This window comes from Apiospora phragmitis (genome assembly GCF_038363925.1).
Source record: "Apiospora phragmitis strain CBS 135458 chromosome Unknown utg000005l:1.0-4161743.0:1.0-4166827.0, whole genome shotgun sequence".
Lineage (NCBI taxonomy): Eukaryota > Fungi > Ascomycota > Sordariomycetes > Amphisphaeriales > Apiosporaceae > Apiospora > Apiospora phragmitis.
The window spans coordinates 500,392-522,186 of record NW_027117403.1 but is presented as its reverse complement, the minus strand read 5'-3'; the positions used below and the strand labels follow the sequence as shown (position 1 = coordinate 522,186).

General features: G+C 49.3%; 6 protein-coding genes across 6 annotated transcripts; 4 read left to right on the top strand and 2 right to left on the bottom strand.

Moving 5' to 3' along the window:
* Nucleotides 1-1,130: 1,130 nt before the first annotated feature.
* Nucleotides 1,131-4,193, top strand: PG994_004225 (uncharacterized protein; the record flags this gene model as incomplete). Its single annotated transcript, XM_066855634.1, has 4 exons — nucleotides 1,131-1,353; nucleotides 2,594-3,477; nucleotides 3,668-3,724; nucleotides 3,873-4,193. 4 exons carry the CDS (start codon nucleotides 1,131-1,133, stop codon nucleotides 4,191-4,193), a joined length of 1,485 nt encoding a protein of 494 aa, XP_066717801.1.
* A 1,345-nt stretch (nucleotides 4,194-5,538) lies between these two features.
* Nucleotides 5,539-6,174, bottom strand: PG994_004224 (uncharacterized protein; the record flags this gene model as incomplete). The annotated part of the gene is made up of 2 exons (XM_066855633.1): nucleotides 5,539-5,784; nucleotides 5,848-6,174. 2 exons carry the CDS (start codon nucleotides 6,172-6,174, stop codon nucleotides 5,539-5,541), a joined length of 573 nt encoding a protein of 190 aa, XP_066717800.1.
* Nucleotides 6,175-7,338: 1,164 nt separating this feature from the next.
* On the top strand, nucleotides 7,339-9,464 carry PG994_004223 (uncharacterized protein; the record flags this gene model as incomplete). The annotated part of the gene is made up of 7 exons (XM_066855632.1): nucleotides 7,339-7,471; nucleotides 7,584-7,848; nucleotides 7,899-8,251; nucleotides 8,303-8,377; nucleotides 8,427-8,567; nucleotides 8,651-8,964; nucleotides 9,063-9,464. 7 exons carry the CDS (start codon nucleotides 7,339-7,341, stop codon nucleotides 9,462-9,464), a joined length of 1,683 nt encoding a protein of 560 aa, XP_066717799.1.
* Nucleotides 9,465-10,220: 756 nt separating this feature from the next.
* PG994_004222 (uncharacterized protein) lies at nucleotides 10,221-10,974 on the bottom strand (the record flags this gene model as incomplete). The annotated part of the gene is made up of 2 exons (XM_066855631.1): nucleotides 10,221-10,760; nucleotides 10,831-10,974. 2 exons carry the CDS (start codon nucleotides 10,972-10,974, stop codon nucleotides 10,221-10,223), a joined length of 684 nt encoding a protein of 227 aa, XP_066717798.1.
* Nucleotides 10,975-11,894: 920 nt separating this feature from the next.
* PG994_004221 (uncharacterized protein) lies at nucleotides 11,895-13,254 on the top strand (the record flags this gene model as incomplete). Its single annotated transcript, XM_066855630.1, has 3 exons — nucleotides 11,895-12,146; nucleotides 12,197-12,565; nucleotides 12,664-13,254. The coding sequence occupies 3 exons, from the start codon at nucleotides 11,895-11,897 to the stop codon at nucleotides 13,252-13,254; spliced, it is 1,212 nt and encodes a 403-aa protein (XP_066717797.1).
* A 235-nt stretch (nucleotides 13,255-13,489) lies between these two features.
* PG994_004220 (uncharacterized protein) lies at nucleotides 13,490-14,170 on the top strand (the record flags this gene model as incomplete). The annotated part of the gene is made up of 1 exon (XM_066855629.1): nucleotides 13,490-14,170. One exon carries the CDS (start codon nucleotides 13,490-13,492, stop codon nucleotides 14,168-14,170), a length of 681 nt encoding a protein of 226 aa, XP_066717796.1.
* Between the last annotated feature and the right edge of the window lie 7,625 nt (nucleotides 14,171-21,795).

Here is a 21,795-nt window from a genome sequence, read left to right as displayed (position 1 = left end):
TACTACACTGATCTCACAAAGTACCGGTCAGCGCCAAGACAGGTGTGGGTTCGACTTGAATAAACAGTTCGGCTTCAGAAAGCGGAAACCGATTTCGAATTCGACTGTACATATGTATTACACATCTATAGCTAAATATGTAAAGCCGATGGGAAATCCAAAGTTGGAACACTTAGTGCCTGTCAACATGCACTAGTTTAGCTTACGACCGTATTGACAGGCAACCAAAAATACTACCATTGCACATGTCATGCTAGAACGTCTCTCTAGTCTTTACCAACACCTCCATGTCACGCATGGTTGGCGTGATACTTTCGAGTACGTGCCTAGTATACGTACATACGGTCTCCAGCACCATAACCTTGAAACAGTAACAATTCCCACCCTGACCACTGCGTATACAATGTAGTTCCGCTTACACGCACTGTGTCATCCTCAGCACCGGTGCACACATTAAACCCACAAGACATACGGTTCTGTAGTATCTTTGGCGTAGAACGGCCATGCGTAAGCATGGTAACAATTCATCGCAGAACCTCCCCCCTACAGTGACGACTACCACATTAAAATAATAAGCAACCTAACAATCAATCACCTCCCTGGATTCCTTGAGATATTTAAATGCAGATTGTATTGACGGAAGTTTTCTTTCAATATTGCAACACGTATCGAGAGTGAACGGAGTTAACATGGATGGCTCGTGCGAAAGATTTGAGATAAAATACGTTGGAGCGTCTGTTGTCATCCTGTTCCGTTGTGGCGCACGAGCCTTTTTCATGTTCATGGAAGACCTCACTTCAGATTGGGCTCCTTTTGTGGACTCCGATGTTTATGCCGAACCGCTTGTCCCGAGCTTTCCTCCTCCTTCATCCCACTTGAATGTTGACACACCGCCTTGTCCCCATCAGCCAAACTTTCATGCCTCGATTTCACAATGGTGTTTGAAGTTCTGCAGCCCGCTGAGATTACCATATTGGCTCGTGGTACGAGGATTTCCCGATCGTTCTCAACCCTCACTGCAATGGACAGCCTCGGCACGGAGAGTTCAGAGCTTCATCTCACCATGCGACCCAACAACGAACTCTGAGCCAGCTCATCCTGTGCCTTCTAGCGAGATGTTCTCGTAAAAGATGAGCAAAATATTTCTTCCCCAATTCATGCGTAAGAATAGCGTCCTAGAAGGACCAACCTTCGAAACTACCCCGGGGCTTCAGCTGGATGGTTGCAGCACCGAAGCACAAGACGCACCTATTCCTCTGTCTACTATGAGTGCGCCCGAAGGTTTCAGAGACTTTGGTTTGGTAGATCCAGGTGTACGAGGTGTGGGTCAACCGATGGAGAATAATATCGGAGGTAAGACGAAGGTAGTAGGGAAGAAGAAAAGCAGCAACGGACCTCAAGAAGTGAAGAAGCGACGAAAATGTGCCAATGCTATGGAAATCTCGCACATAGTGGCTGATGAGACATATGGGACTTGAAAGAAGGTTCTAATTAAAATGACTGTGGTTGTTATGATAATCTGATACATTATTTGTTGGACACAGGGTTCAAGACTTCGTCTGACGCGATAGCTGGGTACTGCCCAATGGATACCCTCATCTCGACTTATGTACCAAAAAGATCTCTCCATGTTTAACATATAGAATTTGACACAAAGGACTGAATTCTATAAGCAAGATTCCGGTTGTGACCCTGGCCCTGGAAGGCGGCCCATCCCACACAGTGGTGTTAGCAGGATCTAAGCTAGACGGGGGCCATGGGGCAAATATGTGATAGAAGCCGTCATACCAAGCACTTGTGGATTTCCAGCACCTAGCTTTGACTCGAGGGGCTTTTGCCTATCCGCCTACATTGCTTCCAAATAAAGGAATTATACCACCATGTCTGACTTGGAGAGGGGGGTTCCCGAGTTGGGACAGGCAATCCCAATCACGATTGAGATTTGGAGCAACTGCCACGATTTGCCCCGCCCCCCGAAGTACCACCTCCCTACATCCTAAGTACCTTATCAAGCGCCATGGCGCTATGGGCGTCGCGATCGTCCCTTCAGCTGCCTCTTACCTTCAATTCCATGCGACCTGGCAGTGCCTGGCTTTAATGCCCATGAAGCTCGCGACATCCATCCGATTGCCAGTCATGGGGGAGTCGATGCAACAGAAGGATGTTTTCGAATGACAGAAACCTCGATATTTCAGGCTTAGCTGCTAGATTTGAATGTAAAAGGAAGCCCGCGAATAGCCTACTACGTCAGTCCGGCAGACTGGTCGCTAAGTGCGAGCCCTCGCAGCCAGTAGGACCGAGCGCCCGAGTCCCCAGCGCCCCGGAGCAAAAGAAGGAGTCGGGGGGGGGGTCAGTGCCGGAGAACCAAGAACACAGCGGCCCGAAGCAGACACATCGGTGCGAGTTGTGTTCCGAAAAGCTGTTCGTCGTGCGATTTGAGTATCAAGAGTGCCCCGGGAAGCCAAACTTTTGGTCGGATTGCCGGCAGACTCACGATCTTCATCGATTGGTACGGCACGAAATTGCTGTTTGCGTTTCTGTCCCACGCAGCCCTTATCTCCACCACAGTATCATCGCTACTTTTGCGCGGAAGCGCTGGTGGACATCCGTTACGAGTGTCAGGATTGCAAGAGCCGTGGAGTCAGCAACAATTTTTGTGCGGGCTGTAGGAACCTCCACGACGCCCACACTTTGGTAGCTATCTCTTGTCTTGTCAGCGATGAAGAGCAGAGCGGTCAGGAAATACGCACCGGAGATGACAGTCACCATCGGGGCAATGCAGCTTTTGATACACAAGACGATGATCCCGATCAAAGTAGGATCGGTGACAACAGTGGACAAGGCGCCAGCGACGGAGACAGCACATATGACGACGGTTCCGAGTCGGGGGTCGCTGACGACGGCGGTTTCGAGGATGAGGCCCTTGCCAATGACGGTTCTGATGCTGCCAATTCCGAACATGGCGGTTCCGACAATTGGAGGCCTGCACATAAACGAGGCGTCGGCCGTGCTGGGGCCCGGGATCACGGCTCAAGCAACGCATCGCACCATACGAACCCCAGATCTGGCACCACCACCGGCAAAGAAGTGGCAGCCCCATCCCGTACTGTATCTCGATCTGTACTGCAAGAGAAGCGCCGCAACGAAATTCCAGGGCCCGCCGTTTCATCCCAAGCTTTCATCGGACACATGGAGGAGTCTATGACGATACAAGTAGAGAGGGCTGTTCGCTCAGCCATAGGCAATATTGTGCCTGAGGCGGTAGAGTTCCTCAGGCAGGAGGCTGCACCTTACACGACCCATCAAGATCAAAGCACGGCTGACCTCAAGGAGCTTCTAGACTTCGACATCGATCTGGCCATAGCCGAGTACCCGGGTGATGCTAGCCCCAGCACGACGGAAGCGCGGACACAAACCGGCGCACGACGCCTATGGCTTGAAGAAGATCGGCATCGGCTTCGTGAATTGAAGGGGGAGGTTGGTCGGACGACCAGATTGCAGTGGCCTTGGATAAAAGTGCGGGTGCTATTATGCAACAGTGTAAGAAGCAGCAGTAACCTGGCAGCCTCCTCTTCACTCATAGCAAGGATGTATGGTGGCAATGACGTATATCTAGTAATGAAACTAACTGGAGAACTAACTTGGCTTCTACTTGCATATCATAAAGAACTACCCGCCCTTCAATATCCTCATCGACGGGACGGCCTTCCTCAATAGGACGGCCGTAAGTCTGCATGTGGACATGCTCAATAGCCTTCCCGATGTGCTGCTCATTAGGCAGTTCGGGGAACCTAGCCTGTGTTTTCTTCACTGCCTCGCCACCTTGACTGACTCCATCGTCCGGCTCTCCGAGACATTCAATGAAGTACCAGGCTGCACGAATGAGATACGATGCATACGCCTCCTGGGGCAGGTTCCAGTCAGGGGCTGGCGGCGTTGGGCATTGCTCCTCCAGGAAGCCATGCTCCCCTAGGGCTCGGGGCTTTGCCAAGCGACTTCTTGATCTCATTGAGCTCCTGCAACGTCTCCCGTTTCTGCGTGGCGAGTTCCGCCTGGAACTCCGTCCTCTGGATCTGGAGCGCATCTTGTATTGCCTGCTGTACCGTGGTTTTGACATCTTCCTCGGTAACGGCAGCGCGCTTTGCCTCGTCAAGACTGGCTCGGACCTCTCGCAAGTCGTTGCTCACCCGTAACGCATCTGGCTTGTGCTCGCCCTGGTGGGTCCTCCCAAGTTGAAGCTCACCATGATCTCCACCGATTGTCTTCCCCCATACTTCCCTTTCCCTCTCCCACTTTTCGTTCCGGGCGTCGACACTACCCGTGAGCTCTCTACGCAACCGCGCCAGGTCTGACTTGAACCTTCTCGTCAGCTGGTCATGTTGCGCCTTGAGGTCGTCCATAACATCGTCCTTCGGCACGAGCCTCGGTCTCTTCGGTGAGTGACAATCCGGGCTGGGACCTCGCTTCTTCGCTGCGAAGGTTTTGTTTCCCCAGAGACCTCCCGTAGACGGGGTTACCCGATCTGCTTGAGTCCGACGTGGCGGGGTCGATTGGACCGCGCTCGGTCCATTGCTGCGCCTTATTGGAGATAAGGCCGCGGTAGACGTACGGGGGGCAGGGAACGCCGAGCTGCTGCTGCTAGGTAGTACTAAGTCGCCGAACAGCTTGTAGAGCCTGGGGTGTTTACCGTGAACTCCTTTGCATCCGATTCTCTTGGGCGTAACGACTCTATAGGGGGTTTGGTTGGATGGAGTGCGTGTAGTCACAGTCTCGATGTCATGGTATATGTCCCGCATAGAATCCTGTTGTTCGCTTGTCAGGATGGTACGGAACGCCCCGGGTATAAGCATCGCTTGCAACTGCCAGTTCATGAACTGGAGGGCCTGTCTGCATTCGGGCCCAAAATGATCTCCCTGCCCGGCCAAAACGGAGCTGGCGATGTCGCGTTGATGGGCCACGGTTTCCGGACACAATGGATCAGGACTCAGTCCGAAAGGCCTCGAAAGAGAGGATGGCTTTCCAGTAGGAGAAATATTCATTGCCCCTGATTGCCTCGCAAAAGAAGCAAATTCGTAGTGTCTGCAATGTTTGCATGAAGCTCTTGGCTGCTGGTGAGTCTAGGGGAGACCCTTCCCGAACCAAGCGAAAGAACTCCCGAGTCAGATCGGAAAACTCTTGGTATCCAGTGGCCTTCTGGATCATGCGCTCCCTTTCTGGATCCAGCTCATCTGATGGCCGCATGTCCCCGTCCTCTCGATATAGCAGCATGTATGCTTCGGGGATCGGCTACGACCACTTTACCGAAGAAAGACTTTGGATGAAAAGAGACTGGATGGTCACCTGATCCTGATACGTATGCGCCTTGCCGATTATCTTCTCCCAGTAACTACACCATCAATGGATCGGCTTTTCTGTCTCGTCTTGGATGCGCCGGCTCTGGGGCGCCGCCTTGGTCTCTTCCTTGAGGTTGGCGAGCCAGTGATCCAGCTTCGCTGGATCCGCGCTGGTTAGGAGATGCCGTTCCATATCGAGAGCCTTCTATGTAACTGGTACGGGGTTCGCTAGATCCTCGTCGTTTCCCTTGCCACTCTGGATGTCCGCTCCGTCGTCGACTACGCCACTGTCAGGCTTGTACTCGGGATAATCGCCATTGCCCGTGGCCACGGCGCCGTGAGGATCTTGGTTCGCAGAGTCACTGGCCCCGCGGACGGCACTGACATCTGCGTCCTCGACTGCGGCGTCCACGACGCCGGCTCCCTCAACCCCGGTTTCCTCAACGGCGCCCTAAACGCTGGCAGCCTCGACAGCCCCGATAGCGCCGCCGCCCTCAACACCATCGGGACCGACGCCTTGGGCAACCACGGCGCCGGCCCTAGGGTCCTCCGCCATACCGCCAGGGAGAGCGGCGATGTCGTCGGCTCCTTTGAGGTCGTCGTAGATGCCGGATACCTTCCCCGACAAGGTGATGTCTTTCGCCCAGTCATCGAGGTATGGCCTGATGACTCGTCTACATGGCTCAAACTCCTTTCCCGAAGGTAAGTCGTAGTCGGCGGCGCTTTCGGCATCCAGCTTCCGATGCTCTTCCGCCTGGAACCCCGTCGCCAGATTCTTCGCGTTGAGCCCCTTCCAGAACCCGTCGCGGACATTCAGGCTTTGCCTTGGTTGGATCATCATCCAACAATGCAGTCTGCGTACTGCCGCTCAGGTTTGCTATCCAATTGGTCAGGTGTGGTCACTTCTACCAAGCGCTGGTTGTATACCCTCATCCACGTTCGCTATCAGATTGGCCAGCTGCAATGACAGGCTGTCTATTGCTTGCAAACACCAGCCCAATATAAGGGGTGATCCGGGCCTCAAACCCGGATACAAGTGAAACCTGCCAGAGTGGCCTGACGCAGGGCAGGTGTCATCCGCCCGTCCTGAATCAAATAGTGACTTATAGGAGGCAAGGGGTAAAGCGTGTTCCCGAAGATGCATTGCAAATGGCGTTTACACAGTGTGTCGACGACAGGTTGATATCTGGGGTGCGACCATGTCCTGATCCCAGCAGCAAGTGTAGCATCCCTATGTAGCGTGGACGTGTTGCCTGCCTGAGGCTCTAGGCCCATGGAGAATTAGTACCGAGTACATTCAAGAGGTGCTGCCCCTCCTCGTTCAACTGGCCCCTGTACCAAGGGACCATTCGAGCTCGACCCCTCCAGCCTGTTGAGAGAGACGCTCTGAGTAGCTGGTGCTCTTGATGCTATTCCCGCCCCATCACAGCATTTCCGAAGCAACTGGCCTCCAGCACCATGGCCGGTGATGATTCCGAATCCGAATTCTTCCCCTCTGTCCGAGACTTCCGCGGGCGAGGATTCCGATGACCAGTCAATGCCCGGGGTCGAAGCAGATGCCCTCCAGACGATGACGACGCTGGGCTTCAAGAGGACGGTGATGTTGCCGAGGTCGACGAGCAAGTTCGCTAGCTAGAGAACAACCCCTAAGACCTCGAACCCGACGAGGAGGTCCTGTATGATGGCAATGTGAACCCCCGTTCGTTCTAGCTCCAAGAGATGGCGAACATGGAGATGGAGGAGTGCAGTCGAAAGGAGTATGCCAAAGACATCAATAATTTGATTGGCCACGCTGAAAACAAGTGGGCCTTGTAGGCCTACCAACTCTTACATGAACCCCCTTTTCCTGTCGCCTCCTATATGTGGGATTCTGTACTGTCGTCTGTTGGTGCAGGTTTTGTCTGAAGGTCCTCCGCAGGAAGGACCGAGCGACGCGCCTCAAGAACATCAATTTCCGCACGACGTACCAGTTCCTGCATTGGTACCTGAGACAGAAGAAGGGAAAATGGGGGAAGGCGAAGAGAACGGTGAAGAAACAAGGCTCGCTCACGACCTTCTGGTGCTGTTTCCGTCTGGACTTCGAGCGGGTGACGGGTTTGAAGATCGAAGACCTGCTGGACCGTCGGTTGATGCACAATGTACGACTTTCCTGCCTTGCCCCTTTTCTACTCAATGCTCGCTGCCCCTGAATCACCGCTTCCTCTCCCCGAGTTGCTGGTTTCACCAACGCCCGTGCTGAACGTAATCCAGGCCCTCGTCAACTTGGGCAAAAGGTTCCAGTTGACTCACAAGACGCGAGAGAACCGCATACTGGCCTTCCTCTTCCTCCTGCTCCTCGCCCCGCAGGCTCCCGACCCCAGGCGATCCTGCAGCTCCGGTTCCGAGATATCGGGATCTACCTGGTGCGGGACCCGGCAGGCGACGACAGCATTGACAGCAGGCGGCAGGCGCCGCGCCGGCTGATTATCCAGTTCAGTCTCGAATATACCAAGCGATACCTCGGCCCCAAGGCGGCGTACGTACACCTCTGCAACACAAAATCGCAGGTTGCTAACCTACGTGCAGAAAAACCTCCTTGGTCCCCGAGATAATCTACGATTCGACCCTGGTTCTCAGCCCGCATGTATTCCTCCTGGCTATACTCTTCAAGAACCGAGCGTTCAAGGTCGGCGGGCTGAACGACGACCCCCATATGCTGAGCCACGTCAAGGTCCCCGACGAGGCGACGCAGCTGCTCCTCCCTTTCCGACCCGACATTCTCGATACCTACTTGTTCCTGCAAGCCGAGAAAACCCACATGGGCTGGAAGATGTCGGAAACACCCATGACGCAGGTTATGCTGGGCCAGATTGTGAAAAGGTTTGGCCAGATCCCCGGTTTCATGGATAACACCATTTGTTACAACCTGGATCAGAGTGGTATGCATTCCTCATCGTGTCCATGGCGGCACGGGCTAATTTTGATTGCAGAGAACATCAGCGATAGTCTTCGCAACCTGATCATGGACCATGCGCCGAATTCCGACACTTTATCTCAATCGAAACGTCTGTGCCGACCTGTGGGCTTTGCAGCGAGGGCCCCAACCGCAGAAAGCCCTCATGAAGCAAGCCACCAGTCACGGCCACTCGAGGGATGATCGCAGACAAATCCAGTTGACGGCAGAGGAGTCTATCGCCCTCAGGGATAATTTTAAGTATGTCCGTCTGACGGAGAGACTCAAGGCTTTGGGTTATGGTACGTCGTTCCATGACACCTTTCTCCTATGTGTGGTACCCGTAGCCAGAAGTGATGGCAGGACTGAGAGAAGAAACGAACAGGTCCAAACTACGCCAAGGAGCGCCGAGAGCTGACGCTCAAGCGTAAGAACCTGATGACCAAGCTGAGGGAGCCGACCTTGGCCAAGCTTCGACAGGAGTTTGATCGAGCGCAAGACGTGCAGGACATCCAGCAGCAGATGCAGACCGTGCAGGCCCGATCTTCAGTTCCGTCTGTGACCAACGACTTCATGGCCCAGAACACCAAGGCTCTGGCAGCCTCCTTGGCGAAAAAGGCCCCGGCACTCATCGGCTCCATGGCTAAGAAGATCCCCGCGGCCGGCCCTGTGGCCCCCAAGCCCCAAGGCCTAGGGAGGGTTCGAACGATCCGGCCCATGAGTCCCGCCCCGGCGCGGATGATGAGCGCGCTGGAGGCCCCACTCATCAACAGCTTTGAGGCCCAAGCCCGGCGCAGGACAGATGCTATCAAGGCATTGTGGCTTGCTATGGCATCGAAGAGGTGCCCACCAACAAGGTGTTGGAGGTACGCGCTGCTCCGGTGCCGACGGAGCTCCTGCACGCTACCCGGGAGAAGCAGTTGGAGGAACTCCGGAACGTCACGGCCGAGGTCATGGGGCCAGGTAAAGTGCGGCGATGTTTCATCTGCGTTGCCAAAGCCATGACTCTACTACCGGACGACGAGAACATCAATGGACTCTGCCGTGACTTCACGAACTTCTCCGCCTTGGGTCGCCACTTCACCACAGTCCACCTGTCTACGCTAGGTGCCGATGACCAGACGACCTGCCCGCTGTGCCATGTGGTTCTCTTCACAATATACACCTTCAGGGCCATGCTGATACGGTCCATGGCTTGAAAACGGAGAAGGCGCGACAATACAGAGCAAGGCGCAGGACTGCGAGGAGATGATGGTCATCGGAGATCATCTCGTTGAGCTAGTGGCGCTTGATGAACTAAGGCATCTAAGTTTTAGATGTACATCGCGTTCTTGGAGATCACTGGGTTCTATTAGGCTTCATGAACGAGTTTCTGCGATTTGGTCTGTTAATAGCGAGGAGCTTGGGTTGCTTTAAGGATATGAAATATAGGATATGTTACCGTGCTGGCACCGGTCTCGTTTGGATCTGGTATGGTGGAATCTGGACTTGATCTAGGACGGCTTGGAATATGGAATGGGTTGGGACAGCTTGGGACAGGCTCATACTTGGAGGTATGCTGCCGCTTGTTCTGTTTTCAAGTGTGTGAAAGCTGGTGTGAGGGACATGAGCGTGAGCGTTGTTTTATTTGTATCTAGGCGGTTACATGTGCGTATACAGCAATGACACCACAGTTGCCACTGAGGAGTCTTGGGGCGCCTCTTCGAGCTCATCATTTCATCTACAAGCACCACTCAAAAACCAACGCCGAGATCCCACCGTACCGGAAAGCAAGACTCACCCGCTGAGCCTCCGTGGCTTCTCACGACTCCAAACAAAACCATAATCATAACATCGTAACATGCTAAATAAATACCCTAATCAAGATAGAGACACCCCTGTCTCATCCTTCATAGACACATCGGTGTTTTGGACAAGGGCTAAGATTCTTTCGTCTCGCCTGATCCCGTGTCTCTTTAAGTGCTCAGTCGCTCCCTCCACGCCTCGCGGTATTCCGTAACTTGATTAAAGCAGTCGGGTAACACATATAACTCGGCCGTATATCGCTTGCTCATTTCCAGCAGCCCTTGGGAGCAGTCCACATCGATGCGACGGATATACCGATGGATCGTCAAGCAAGTATGCAAAGTCATGAAAGCAGAGCGATGGCGCAGCAGGCTGGCATATTCGTCGCTTGCCACCACGCGAGTATGCCGGCCCTGACGTGCGCTGTCGACTAAACGTAACAGATGGCTTATTTGGCTGGCGATATTCCGGGCCCGGTGATTGAGAACCTGCGGAATATCGGCACGCTTCCGGAGAGAGTGCAAGTGGCTGAGCGCATCTTCGATCACCAAGCGCTCGAGCTCTCTCCAGTACGTGGCGACGCAGCGGATGACGAGGCTCTTGTGGTGACTCTTCAGTGGGTATTCCGGGAGAAGTGAAGCGACTGCGCGCGGATCGAGGACGGTTGACGGTTCGTGGGTGGAAGGGGATTCGGATAGCGTGACAAGTCCCTGCAGATGTTCTTTTAGGAATATGCCCGGATGGGTGCAAGAATAGAGGGCAAGAATAGAGGGCCATTACCTCGAGAACACGAAAGTGATCCTCAGCATTCTTGATTCTTCCCTTCGCCAACTCCTCCCACGAGATCGTGCTGTCGCTCATGTCAAGACTGGTGTCGAAGGTCTCGATGAATGCGCGGGCACGCAGAGGGCCTGGTTTCAACATGATGCGAAGTCTGGTGAGGTCGGGATTCCAGGAATATGTTGGCGGTGGAGTGTCTCCAGGTCCTCGGCGACGGATCCCCGTAGCTGTTGTATATCTGATCTTCCGAGTTTGAGATAGCTATTCCGTTCGATGAGGCGGTAGAGGCGGTTCGAGGGCGGGGGCAACAGGAGCCATAGTACATTGCCTCGATGGCTGTCAACTTGTGGCGATCGATCGACGAAGCAGTCATGTTGCAGCGCTTCGAGGATGGCTATAGCATTGGGTATCTCTCCGGATGGCGCATTCGCGCTAACTATCACTCCACATTTCAAAACGGGAAGTGAAGCTAGCTGTGTCTTTCGTTCCGGCTTGTTGATTCGGTAGTTTGACTTGGGCACGTTCCTGGTCTTGTCCAAGTAACTGGTTTTCTGCCTGGTGCCGCCAGCCGAGGTGGTGATGGCCAAGTTCATCAGCCGTTGCCGGACGCGTTCCTGGCGCAGTTCATTCAGCCGCCCTCAGTTCATTCAGCACGCCCTGTGGTAGGGTTTCCCCTATTGTCGCATGGCTTGCGCTTGACGAAAATGCCGTTTAGAGTATTGCGAAAGGGAAAAAAGACTCCTCGAAAGTTGTGCTCGAATGCAACGAGTGGAAAGTCGTGCTCCCGAAGCTGTCATGTATGAGTGCGGTTTTTGGCTAGTTGTTTATGTCATTGTTTATTTCTTACCGTAAGTAGTGCAGTTGTTATAGTGCTAATTGGCTTGTCTTTACAGTACGCGAATTGAATTCATCCGCGTAAAGCTCAGCTTTTAGAAGACGTGAAGCCGCTATCGGTGGGTCGCAGCGGGGTAGCAAAATACCCTTCTCTTTCGCTCCAGGTAGCTGTGCGCTAGCTCAGGTACCTCTTTAACTCAAAAGGTTAATTGCCCACAATTCGTAACCGCATGGACGTTGAATCCCTCTTGGACAATCCCACCAACGAACTTCAGTTCGTATATCCTCAGGGCGCTGCCAAAGATAAACGCGATGGAAGAGACCAAACCCTCCGAATTGAACGTCAAGGACTGCGGGCATGGAACAGCTTCGAGGAGGACCCGCCCGGTCTTGGGGAGTTTAGGAAACACCCCATTCGCGGCTCCTCGGCTCCTCGGCGGACTAGCGACCACCATATTGCGCATGGTCCAATTATCTCGGCAGTGAGACAAAACTGGTAGACCACCTCAAAACCCCCTTGTTTCTTCGTCAGAACCTGGCGCTTGAGGCTATCTTTCCCGGGAACCCCACGGCAATCGTCGGCACAATGACATGCTTTCGCAGCTATGGGACAGACGACAATAGGCGCGACGGGGAGCCCGAAAAGCAAATTGCACCAGACCTCATGGTAGTGCAAACCAATGATACCTACCCATCACGTACTGCACTGCGGAAACATGTCTTGGTATGTGGCGACGTCAAAGTCCAGGCTCATGACTGGATCCACGACCGCGGCGATGTTATTCCCGGAACCACCGGCTGCTATGAATCGTGGTTAACGCAGGCTGTCACGCACTGTATTGACCTAGACCTACTTATTGAGTGGCTGCAAACCAGTCGGGAAGTAGTCTTCTTCCATCTCGTACGATTGGGCCATGATAGCGTCTTGGCCAGCCCAGGCTGCCTCTGCATCGCGCGAATACAGTCTGATCCATCATCTCTCTTGTACCACAACTACAGTGCATTGCCCGACAGACCGCAGACGTCGGCTACCGTGAGGTAGAGTCAATCCCGGCATCGAAGCCAACATTGATGCACCGGTTTCCCATCACTATGTATACTCGCGCCCTCCCTACCTCTTGTTTGTCTCCATCCCGCGACCATGACTTCCACACCATCGACCAGCTTCAGCAGCGACGAAGACCAATCTCGTGGGGGCAAACGTCGAAGTGGCTGCACCTTCCCGTCCTGTCCTCGCCTGCTCGCGCCCTGCCATCACGTGATTCGAAACCACCCAGTGACGTTGCAGTTGCCAGCTGTCGCAATACCAGGACGAAGCACGAGCCGAACTTCCCTGCCAAAGATGAGCCCCAAATACAAGCCGGCTTCAACGCCATTCATGACGCGGCATTAGGGGTATACTCGAGTGATGATCATCCGTTCCTCCATTTCAACGGCGGACAGGCATCTTTCGAAGAGCTGGAACGTAGATGCGAGAACGACCCCGAGGTATTCGGGTTTTGGGGAGACAAAGTCCGATATCGCTGGAACTCCGAGACTGGTGATCTCTTCTTACGCCTTATGCCTTCTTTCGTTCATGATACCTGCTGAAACTATTTTACCCACTCTATTACAAAGCGGTTTCTGCATCTACAATGGCAAACCGATATTCCAGCACTTCGTGACCTTCTTAATAAGCTAATGCCGGGTTTTTCTTCACCCATTATTGTGAAGAAGGTAAAGTCGAAGAACGTCATCGAGAAGCACCCAGATTGGCAATTGAAGTTTGGCGGGAAGTTTCAGGGCCACGTTCTTTGCGAGGTTGCATATAGCCAATCCGAAAAAAATGTTGAAGAAGATCCACGAATACCATCAGAACGCCCGCACACCTATTGCCACAGTTATTGTGATCGACATCGATTATCAACCGAAGAAGAAAACGAAGAATCCCGATGGGACGGTGACGGTAACAAGGCAAGTTCACGATGCATCTGTGTCCGTCTGGAAAGTCGATGATCTCGAGCACGACGAGGATGTGGACGATGAAGAGTTCCCGTTCAAGATTGAGAAGATTGTGGATGAAATGGTCTTTCGCCAACAGGGCCAGCCTACCGAAGGCAGCTTGGACATTCCTTTCGAATGCTACATCCCTCTCGAGCAGCGCCATAGAATACCTGCTGCAGCCCCAACTACCATCTCTATCAGCTTTTCGGATATGGCAACCGCGCTTAAGTATGCGGAAGAGGATCAGTTCGAAGCATACAACATCGAGCAAGCGCCTGAACCTTCCCCAAAGCATCGGCGCTCTAACAAGGGACAGCGCAGAGGAGGTTTCGACAACAATGGTAGCGAGGCAGAACCCTGTTGGAGGACTACATCCCACGATATTGCCATTGCCAATGCCTATCGGCCGCGGGATCACATTGTCACCAGGTCGAGGAGTCGAGCTCAAGCCGAGGCCGCAAGACCAGTACTTCGACTGGTCGACTGCGGGAACGGTCGGGTGACGGCGAGTAGCTGTGGTTAGGCTAGTGAGGTCAAACCGAACAAACATCCTGTCGGTGGGTTGTTGCGCTCCATAGACATGTTACCATGCTGGACACGGTCTAGTTGAGATCTGGTATAGTGGAATCAGGACTTGATCTAGACGGCTTGGAATCTGGAATGGTTTAGGATCCATTAACAGGCTTGGAACAGGTTCGGACTTAGAGGTATGCTGACATTTTACTATTTACATGAAGGATATGAGAGTGGGCGATGTTTTATTTAAGCAGTCACATGCGCAGTATGCAGTAATAACACCACAATTGCCACTGGCCCTCTTAAGCAAGCATGAAATGATGTAGGCGCTCCGAAAGCTACACCATCTACGGATACTACCTACCTACCTACCTACCGGCAGTTAGCTACAGCAACCATTGCGGCACTGCTATACAGGGGCTCGGGACCGACCAAGGCGTTAAGCGCTGAGCCTTCTAGTGCTGTAAGCTAGAGCTGGACTTAACTTAGAAGCAAAGCAAGGGATGCACCGATAAGGGGGAATACTTCGAGCCGCGTGGGTCGGTACAAGCTGTGCTACCCACGGACGCTGTGGCGTCAAAAGGACCCTGTTCCGGAACACCAGGGGACGGGCCGAAAATGGTAGGTCTGGCCGTCTTAATATGTCCATTTTTAGAACCACTGAACCCTTCTGTTCATTGTACAGTAAATGGCCTCCCGTGGAGGTATCTCCTTGGGTTCGGGTGAAGAGCTCCCCGCATAGTTGTCGCAGGCTGAAGGTCGTAGCCATACCAATATTGATACCTACGGAACTGCTCAAGGTAAGGGTCAAGCTACTGGTACCATCAACCCTCTGGTGTTGAATGATGTTCTATTCGATGCTTACTCTAAGTTTTTGGGTTCGATCTGTTGCGATTCCCTTGCTATAATGTGTATCGTATTCTTACTTTGTAGCTATGTGAGCATAATGTGCTCAGGGGGGTCCGAATACGAGCTTTGGGCTACTACTTAAGGCCATAGTCACATCTGAACTACCATCAGCTTTTAAGCCCATCTATTTACCCTCTAAGTCTATTCCATCCCTTACCTGGACGTAGCGGAGGCTGTTAATTACAAACCGAGTCGCCTCTTTAAATTCTAGATGTAGCCTAGCCTGAGCTAATCTCAATAATCTTCTGGTCTCTCTATTCGGCGCATATGCACGCGGTTTAGTTTCCGCTCTCGGATAATGGTCGTAATTCGCTTCGTCACATGGCATGGAGCAGATACTACCATAATTAGCACGGGCTAAACGAAGCTAAGTTCTAATATACCAGCTAATAAAGTGTGACCTTCGCTCTTTTTCCAAGGTATAATAGTTTCTAGTAGAGCTGGCCCAGGGTACCACGTGACTGACTAGGTCTTAGACTGGATCTGTTACTCCTGTCCTGACTTAATATAAATTGATATTGGAAGAATCTATTTTTAGAGTTAGGAATTTCTATAAACATTGAAGCTGAGCGTACCTATATAGTTGGTGTCCAAGCTAAGGTAATTATTGATATAGTTCTGATAATCTCGTTCTATACTTAGTAATGTAAGCTTTTCGTTAAGCTTTAGAGATGGGTATACTACCTTTCGACTTTACCTACCAAACCACTAGACCACCTCTCTTGGCTTTCCGGACTATCTGAATCAGATAAGGGGTTATGCTAGATATGAAAGGTTTAAAGCTAAGCTAAACGACTTTGGAATACATTTCAATTGGTACCGTTTCGTTATAAGGCCCGCTGAAAGCTGTGATTTGCTGTATCTCAGCAGACTGCCTCTCTCCCACCACTTGCTCGTTTGGCGACGAGGCGCTTCGAGCCTTGCGGAAGCTGTGACGCAGTTTTTGGAGGTGATTGGAAAGGATAGTCCGAGGCTCGATGAAAAGCTCGATTTCTTGCACCGGCTTTTCGGAACTAATGAGAACAGTGATCGGGTACGTGAATATAGAGTAGAGCCTTTTTATAACGCGCAAGTTAATATACTGACCAGGTTTTACCCCTAGAGGGCGCTTAAGTTTAATCGTGATTTTGCCTTTATTGAGTAAAACTTTTACTACGTACCGTCTTGTAATAATAGTAAATAAGACTATAAACGCGTAAAATATGTAGCTTATAATAGAAACGCTCGCTACTATATAAAGGAATAAGCGTGGTGCAGAAAGAGTTAATAATAAATGTTGCCAGGTAGTATAGGTTAAATATGCCGAAAAAATAAGATAAGAACACTTTAAGAATTTGTGTAATATCCGAGACCATATGTACTGGGTAAGATAGTAGTAGAGGAGTAAGGTCAGAACCTTTGCATATTAAAGCTTCACTTGGCAGTAATTAAAGGGAAAGCTTACTATAATTGTATATACTTTAGAAATAATAGGCACTCCCCCTCTTAGCTAATAGGAAGAATAAATAAAAGAGATAGAACCGCCGAAGAAACTGTAATAGTGAAATGAAATAATCGATATATAGTTAGCGGCAGGCTAAAAATACTATATAGGAGTTTGGATCGTGGACTCGTTAATAAAAAAAGGTAGTTGGCTAAAGAGAAAGTTCCGGCACGGCGGGCGATTTAATAGGAGTTTAGTTAGCCGAGCGATATAAGCACTAGATTGAGAGTTAAAAGGGTGGTTTGCCAGAGAACCTGGAGCCTACTCCAGTTATTGACGATAGGAAGATATAAAAAGTGGTTTAGGATAAAGTTGGTAGAATATATAAGTGACTGCCGCTTTTTCGGGTCCACGTTAGTACGGCGTCGTAAATAGACGGAGTAGAGGCAGCCGACTACCTAAAGAATGCGTAAAGAAGATACATATACGAGTAGTATAACTAAGTAATATATCTCTTTTTAATAGTTTATATTACGGCTTCGATAAAGATATTATAATGGATAAGTATTTAAGGTGGCTATTTATAATTAATCCTGCTAATTAATGTTTAGGATACTACATATTATTCTAAAAATAGATAAATATAATAATGGACTCCGGAAATAGAGCCCCCGAAACTCAAAAGGCTGTGCACTTTAAAATAGAATAATGATATTAAAAAGGAAGACCGCAGTTCCGACAATATTGGTAAATAGAACTGAAGCTCATTAATACTGGGTACATAAGAGCCTATTACATATCGCTTCCCATCTCTTACCGGATATGTAATGAGTATGCGAGCTGATTTCATTTCGTCGTTACCTATATTTGGGATATCCAGGCGGCCTTTAAGCTCGTCGTCTCCGGCGTAGAAGTAAGTTAGAGAGTAGTAGTAAAGAGGCATGTGTGGGTAAGGTAAACTGATTATAAATTCACTCCTTAGTACTAGATATGGTTAAGATTTATCTGTACGTATTTAAAACAGTGGTACTGGGAAAATGGTAACATTTTTAGTATAAAGAACTTAACGCCTCGAATAACGTTGTATAACAGTGTTGTATTTTATAAAGTGATATTGAGCTATAGGTATGAGATGAGTTTGAGGCTAAATGCTATACCGAAGCCCTAAACAAAATAATATGTCTCGACATAAGGTTCCCCAACCTTGCGCGTTTAAACCAATTATATACTTCTGCTGCCTGAAATATAATTATATCTATCTCAGATTAGATAGCTCGAAACCCCAGGTTAAGTTATTAATATCGTTTAGTGATTAGATCAAAACGTATACGCCGTTAATATTTAAGTGGTGGTCGGGACGATATCTTGGCATTGTGACGTGCTATTTTCAAGTTTTGAAGCAATTGTTTTTCTATTCCTTATCGAGTAAGATTCACTTGATTTATTTCACTATTTAACTAAGGGCTTCTTTAGTAACCGCGCTTATATAAGCGAGAACGAATACTTTACGACATCTTTCTCTGTTTCCCAAGTATATAGTTATAGGTTTTTATAATGTCTGCATAGGAACTCCTGACCGAATTGCGCTGGTGGAAAGGATGCTTATTATAAACATTACGTTTCGACAAGTGATTTCGCTCGGATCGATATAAATTCCTATTTGATATAACCCTATGGCAGCGGTTTTATCGTGGATCCCTGTTTATTATATACCGAGAGTCGGGTTCGAAGCAGCTCTATATATTCCTATCGGTATAACAAACGACAGCCGTATAGAATTATATACGTTAGAAAGCTTTACAGAGATAATGTCGCGTGCTTGTTAAGATACATATTAGGAGTACAGGCCACGTAGAACAACTTTGGCATTGGTGGCTGCGGCCTTAAGAGTGCTGATGTCAGCTTTTTAACATTTGTAGTGCTTCGATGCAGCGGCTAATAATATAGACACTGCCGTAGCCCTCCTTTGTTGATCTCATTCACAGTAACAGGGCCTTCAGAAGATAAGCGGGTAACCCTTTTATATATCCGTAAGTATAACTTTCCCTTTGGAATTATAATATTTGTGTGGCCTTTGCCAAGCACGGTGATGATTAATAATATTTAATAAAAGCAGGTCGGTCTACCGGGCAACTAGTAAGCGCAGTAGATACTGTTCCAAGGTATATTTATACATTAGAACTATTCTACTGCAATAGCCCTAGGTTATCTAAATAGAAAACCTAGATACTATTTTATATGTTGACATAGATATCTCCGGTTAATGAACAATTGCCGGGATACTTATTAAATCAAGTACATAAATACCTGTTCTCGTGCCGGTTAATTACGCTATAGGGCTTGTTAGTAAATATAGGTTAATTGCCGCTTCCAGTTCTATACGAGCCTTCAAGAGATGTAAGAGCACAGGGTCGTGACATAGCATATTCGATGTTGTCGAAGATGTGTCTGATACGACGAACTCTCGCAGACTGCCTGTACTGTCGGATGGAATTGATTGCCGAACGGGCACGTCTGATCAGGAAATTTGTTAGGTTACTCGCCATCAAAAGCCTTTGAGCTTACAGGATCCCTTACCTTCGCCATCTGACTCGAAATATTGGGGTGGCATGCTGGCAAACGTGCAGAATAGTATTAAGCGCAGTAATGAGAAGATACAGTGCATACATATAACACAACAATTATTTAGGAACTAACTGGGTTTTCAACTCGTACTTAGTCGCGAAGGGGAAAATAAGTGGATGGAATTGCCCTGCCTATTATCTAGTATATAACTGAACTACGATAGATTGCTAACATTCGGCGATGACAGTGGTCCTGATTAACAGATGCATAGTAGATAGTGCAATTGAGACCAAGCCATCGAAGATCTGTACAGTCGCTAGCGAAATCTACGTACATCTCTCTTCACCCTTTAATAGTTACTGTTATGGGTTCACTCTACAGGGTAGCGGCTGGACAAGCGTAAAATAACTCTTAATACTATACAGTCAGTCAGCCCAATGCTGCTCTTCTATCCAGGGTGTACTTCACTGATCCACAGTTGGCTCCAAGGTGTACAAGGCTTAGCGGTAGCGGTACAAGTCAGCACCGAATATATAGCCCTATAAGAGTTTTGCTTGGCGATGACCGGTACTTCTCCCACATCGCTTACGCACGGCGATGGTGCCCCACAGTACTATAGGCTTATTCTTTTAACATCTGAAAGGCGGACGCAGAACCTGGATTTTACTTTACTACATATTCCGCTTTGGTTATTCCTCATTCTTGTTTAGTGCTATGCTCTAATTGGACTCCAGAAAGCCATCTGAAAAACCCGCTAGATATTTTAAATCAGGTTCCAACCTACAATCACCACATTTGTGCTGCATGAGTTCGTTCATGATAAGATTGTTAGTGGTTAGACCAAGCACAGCACGTTAAGACATGCTCCTGAGCAAAACTGCAGCAGTATCCAATTATCATGCAGATTCGGTACAGTACTATTACAGTGTGTTCACTTCATGTACACCTTGATGAAGTGACAATACAATTTCCCGGTGGAGACGGTTCGCTAACTGTGAGACAAAATAAACGTTTAGGCAGCGCTGACATCCGCTATAAGTATTGGTTAGTAAAGAGTATAAAGCCTATAAAGGTAGAACGGTATATATAAGAACGTATTCTAGAAATATTACCTTCTTTTACCTTTCCCCTAATATATACCTACTAAGGATATTAAAAACATAATTAGTAAGGCCCTTTAAATGCTCTTTCGAGCGCTATATATTATCTTTAGTTTTATAGCTACAATTTTATATCTCGTAATACTCCTAAAAAAAAACAATTAAAGGGAAAGCATTGTTCATATTAAGGTATATAGGTTCTTTATCGGCGGAAGAATATCTAATTTAATTAGTTAATTCGGAGTATTGCGACCTCGCGATACGTTTTTAAACAATCTAGGATCACTAGTTCAAGGTGCCATATCATTCCTCTATATTAAAACAGCTATGCTAGGCAGTGTTGCAGCACATGCAACTAGTGTAGTAGCCAGTGCTGTCGAGACTGCCGAGTCTACTTTAACGCAAGCACTTCTTAAGAATTTAATTGTGGGCACGGAATTCATTTGTACCGCATACGCCACTCACTCGAAATGCAGCATTTTCAGCGAATCGGACGGTCTGTTAGGTGCATCCCATATACTCACAGCAGGCAGAAGTGCCTTGTTAGGCCTGTTAATCCTGACACTATTTTCATTCGCAGCTGGGTTATTAGGGGCTTTCTGGAATAGCATCATTATATCCCTTACATCCTTATTAATCCACGGCTTAGCAATACTATTCGCTATTGCGTTCTTTTTCGGCGTCGCGATTCTATGCTCTCTGCCATCAGAATTACCCGGCGTAAGTGCGGAAAGAGGCGAAGTGTTTCGGGAATCTTTGGCGACTTTGGTGTGCTGCTGTCTATCTTTCGGTATGGCGATTGCGATATGGCTTTTTTAATAGTGGGTTGCATCTACTCGAGGGGATTTGCATTATGGCGGTCCAATGATGGTAGCTCGATCACATTACACCGCTTGGGCAACAGTGTTTAGGATCAACTATGTACACCACCATTCACACCTACTGCCTCTGATATGCTTAGTCTTTCAAGCAGCGCGCTCACCTGTTTTCTTTCTTGAACGTAGAAGTGAACTTAGCGGCAGGGAATTCTTCCGATTGAATTAGTACGAGATTTGGCAATATGAAGTTAGCTTGCCTAATTAGGAAGTTCTATTCTTTGGTGGCCAATCATACAGTCAAGCGCAAAGCATGGTTCCCGCTTTTTGAAGCCCAAGCTACTCACTCAGGACAAGCCTAGCTGTGTGAGGGCGCTGACTGCTACTTTACAAAATAAGCGCGGTACATTGTAATCATCCGACTCATCACGTAAGGACTGGGAGCACAAAGTACCGCGCTTATCTTGCCAGGTAGCGGTCAGCGCCCAGACAAGAATGGGCCTAACTTTAGTAAGCAGTACTTAAAGCGGAGACTGAACTCAGAATCTACTTATACCCACTATTTGCTGCACTCCTGAAACACCACAGGAATGATGGTACTCGGCTGTTAAGCGCTTATCCCCGTAGAACTGACATAGTATTCGCGTTTCAATGTTAAGCAGAGATACGAAGACGTGGATGAATAATATGGCTTGGTATTGACTGAATATCAACATGTCACATCTCGATTGCATGCATATATATGTGTGTGTGATTAACACAATGAAAGCTCCTTGTGAGAACCATAAAACACTCCTCGTGCCTCTTGCCATTTCTCGCC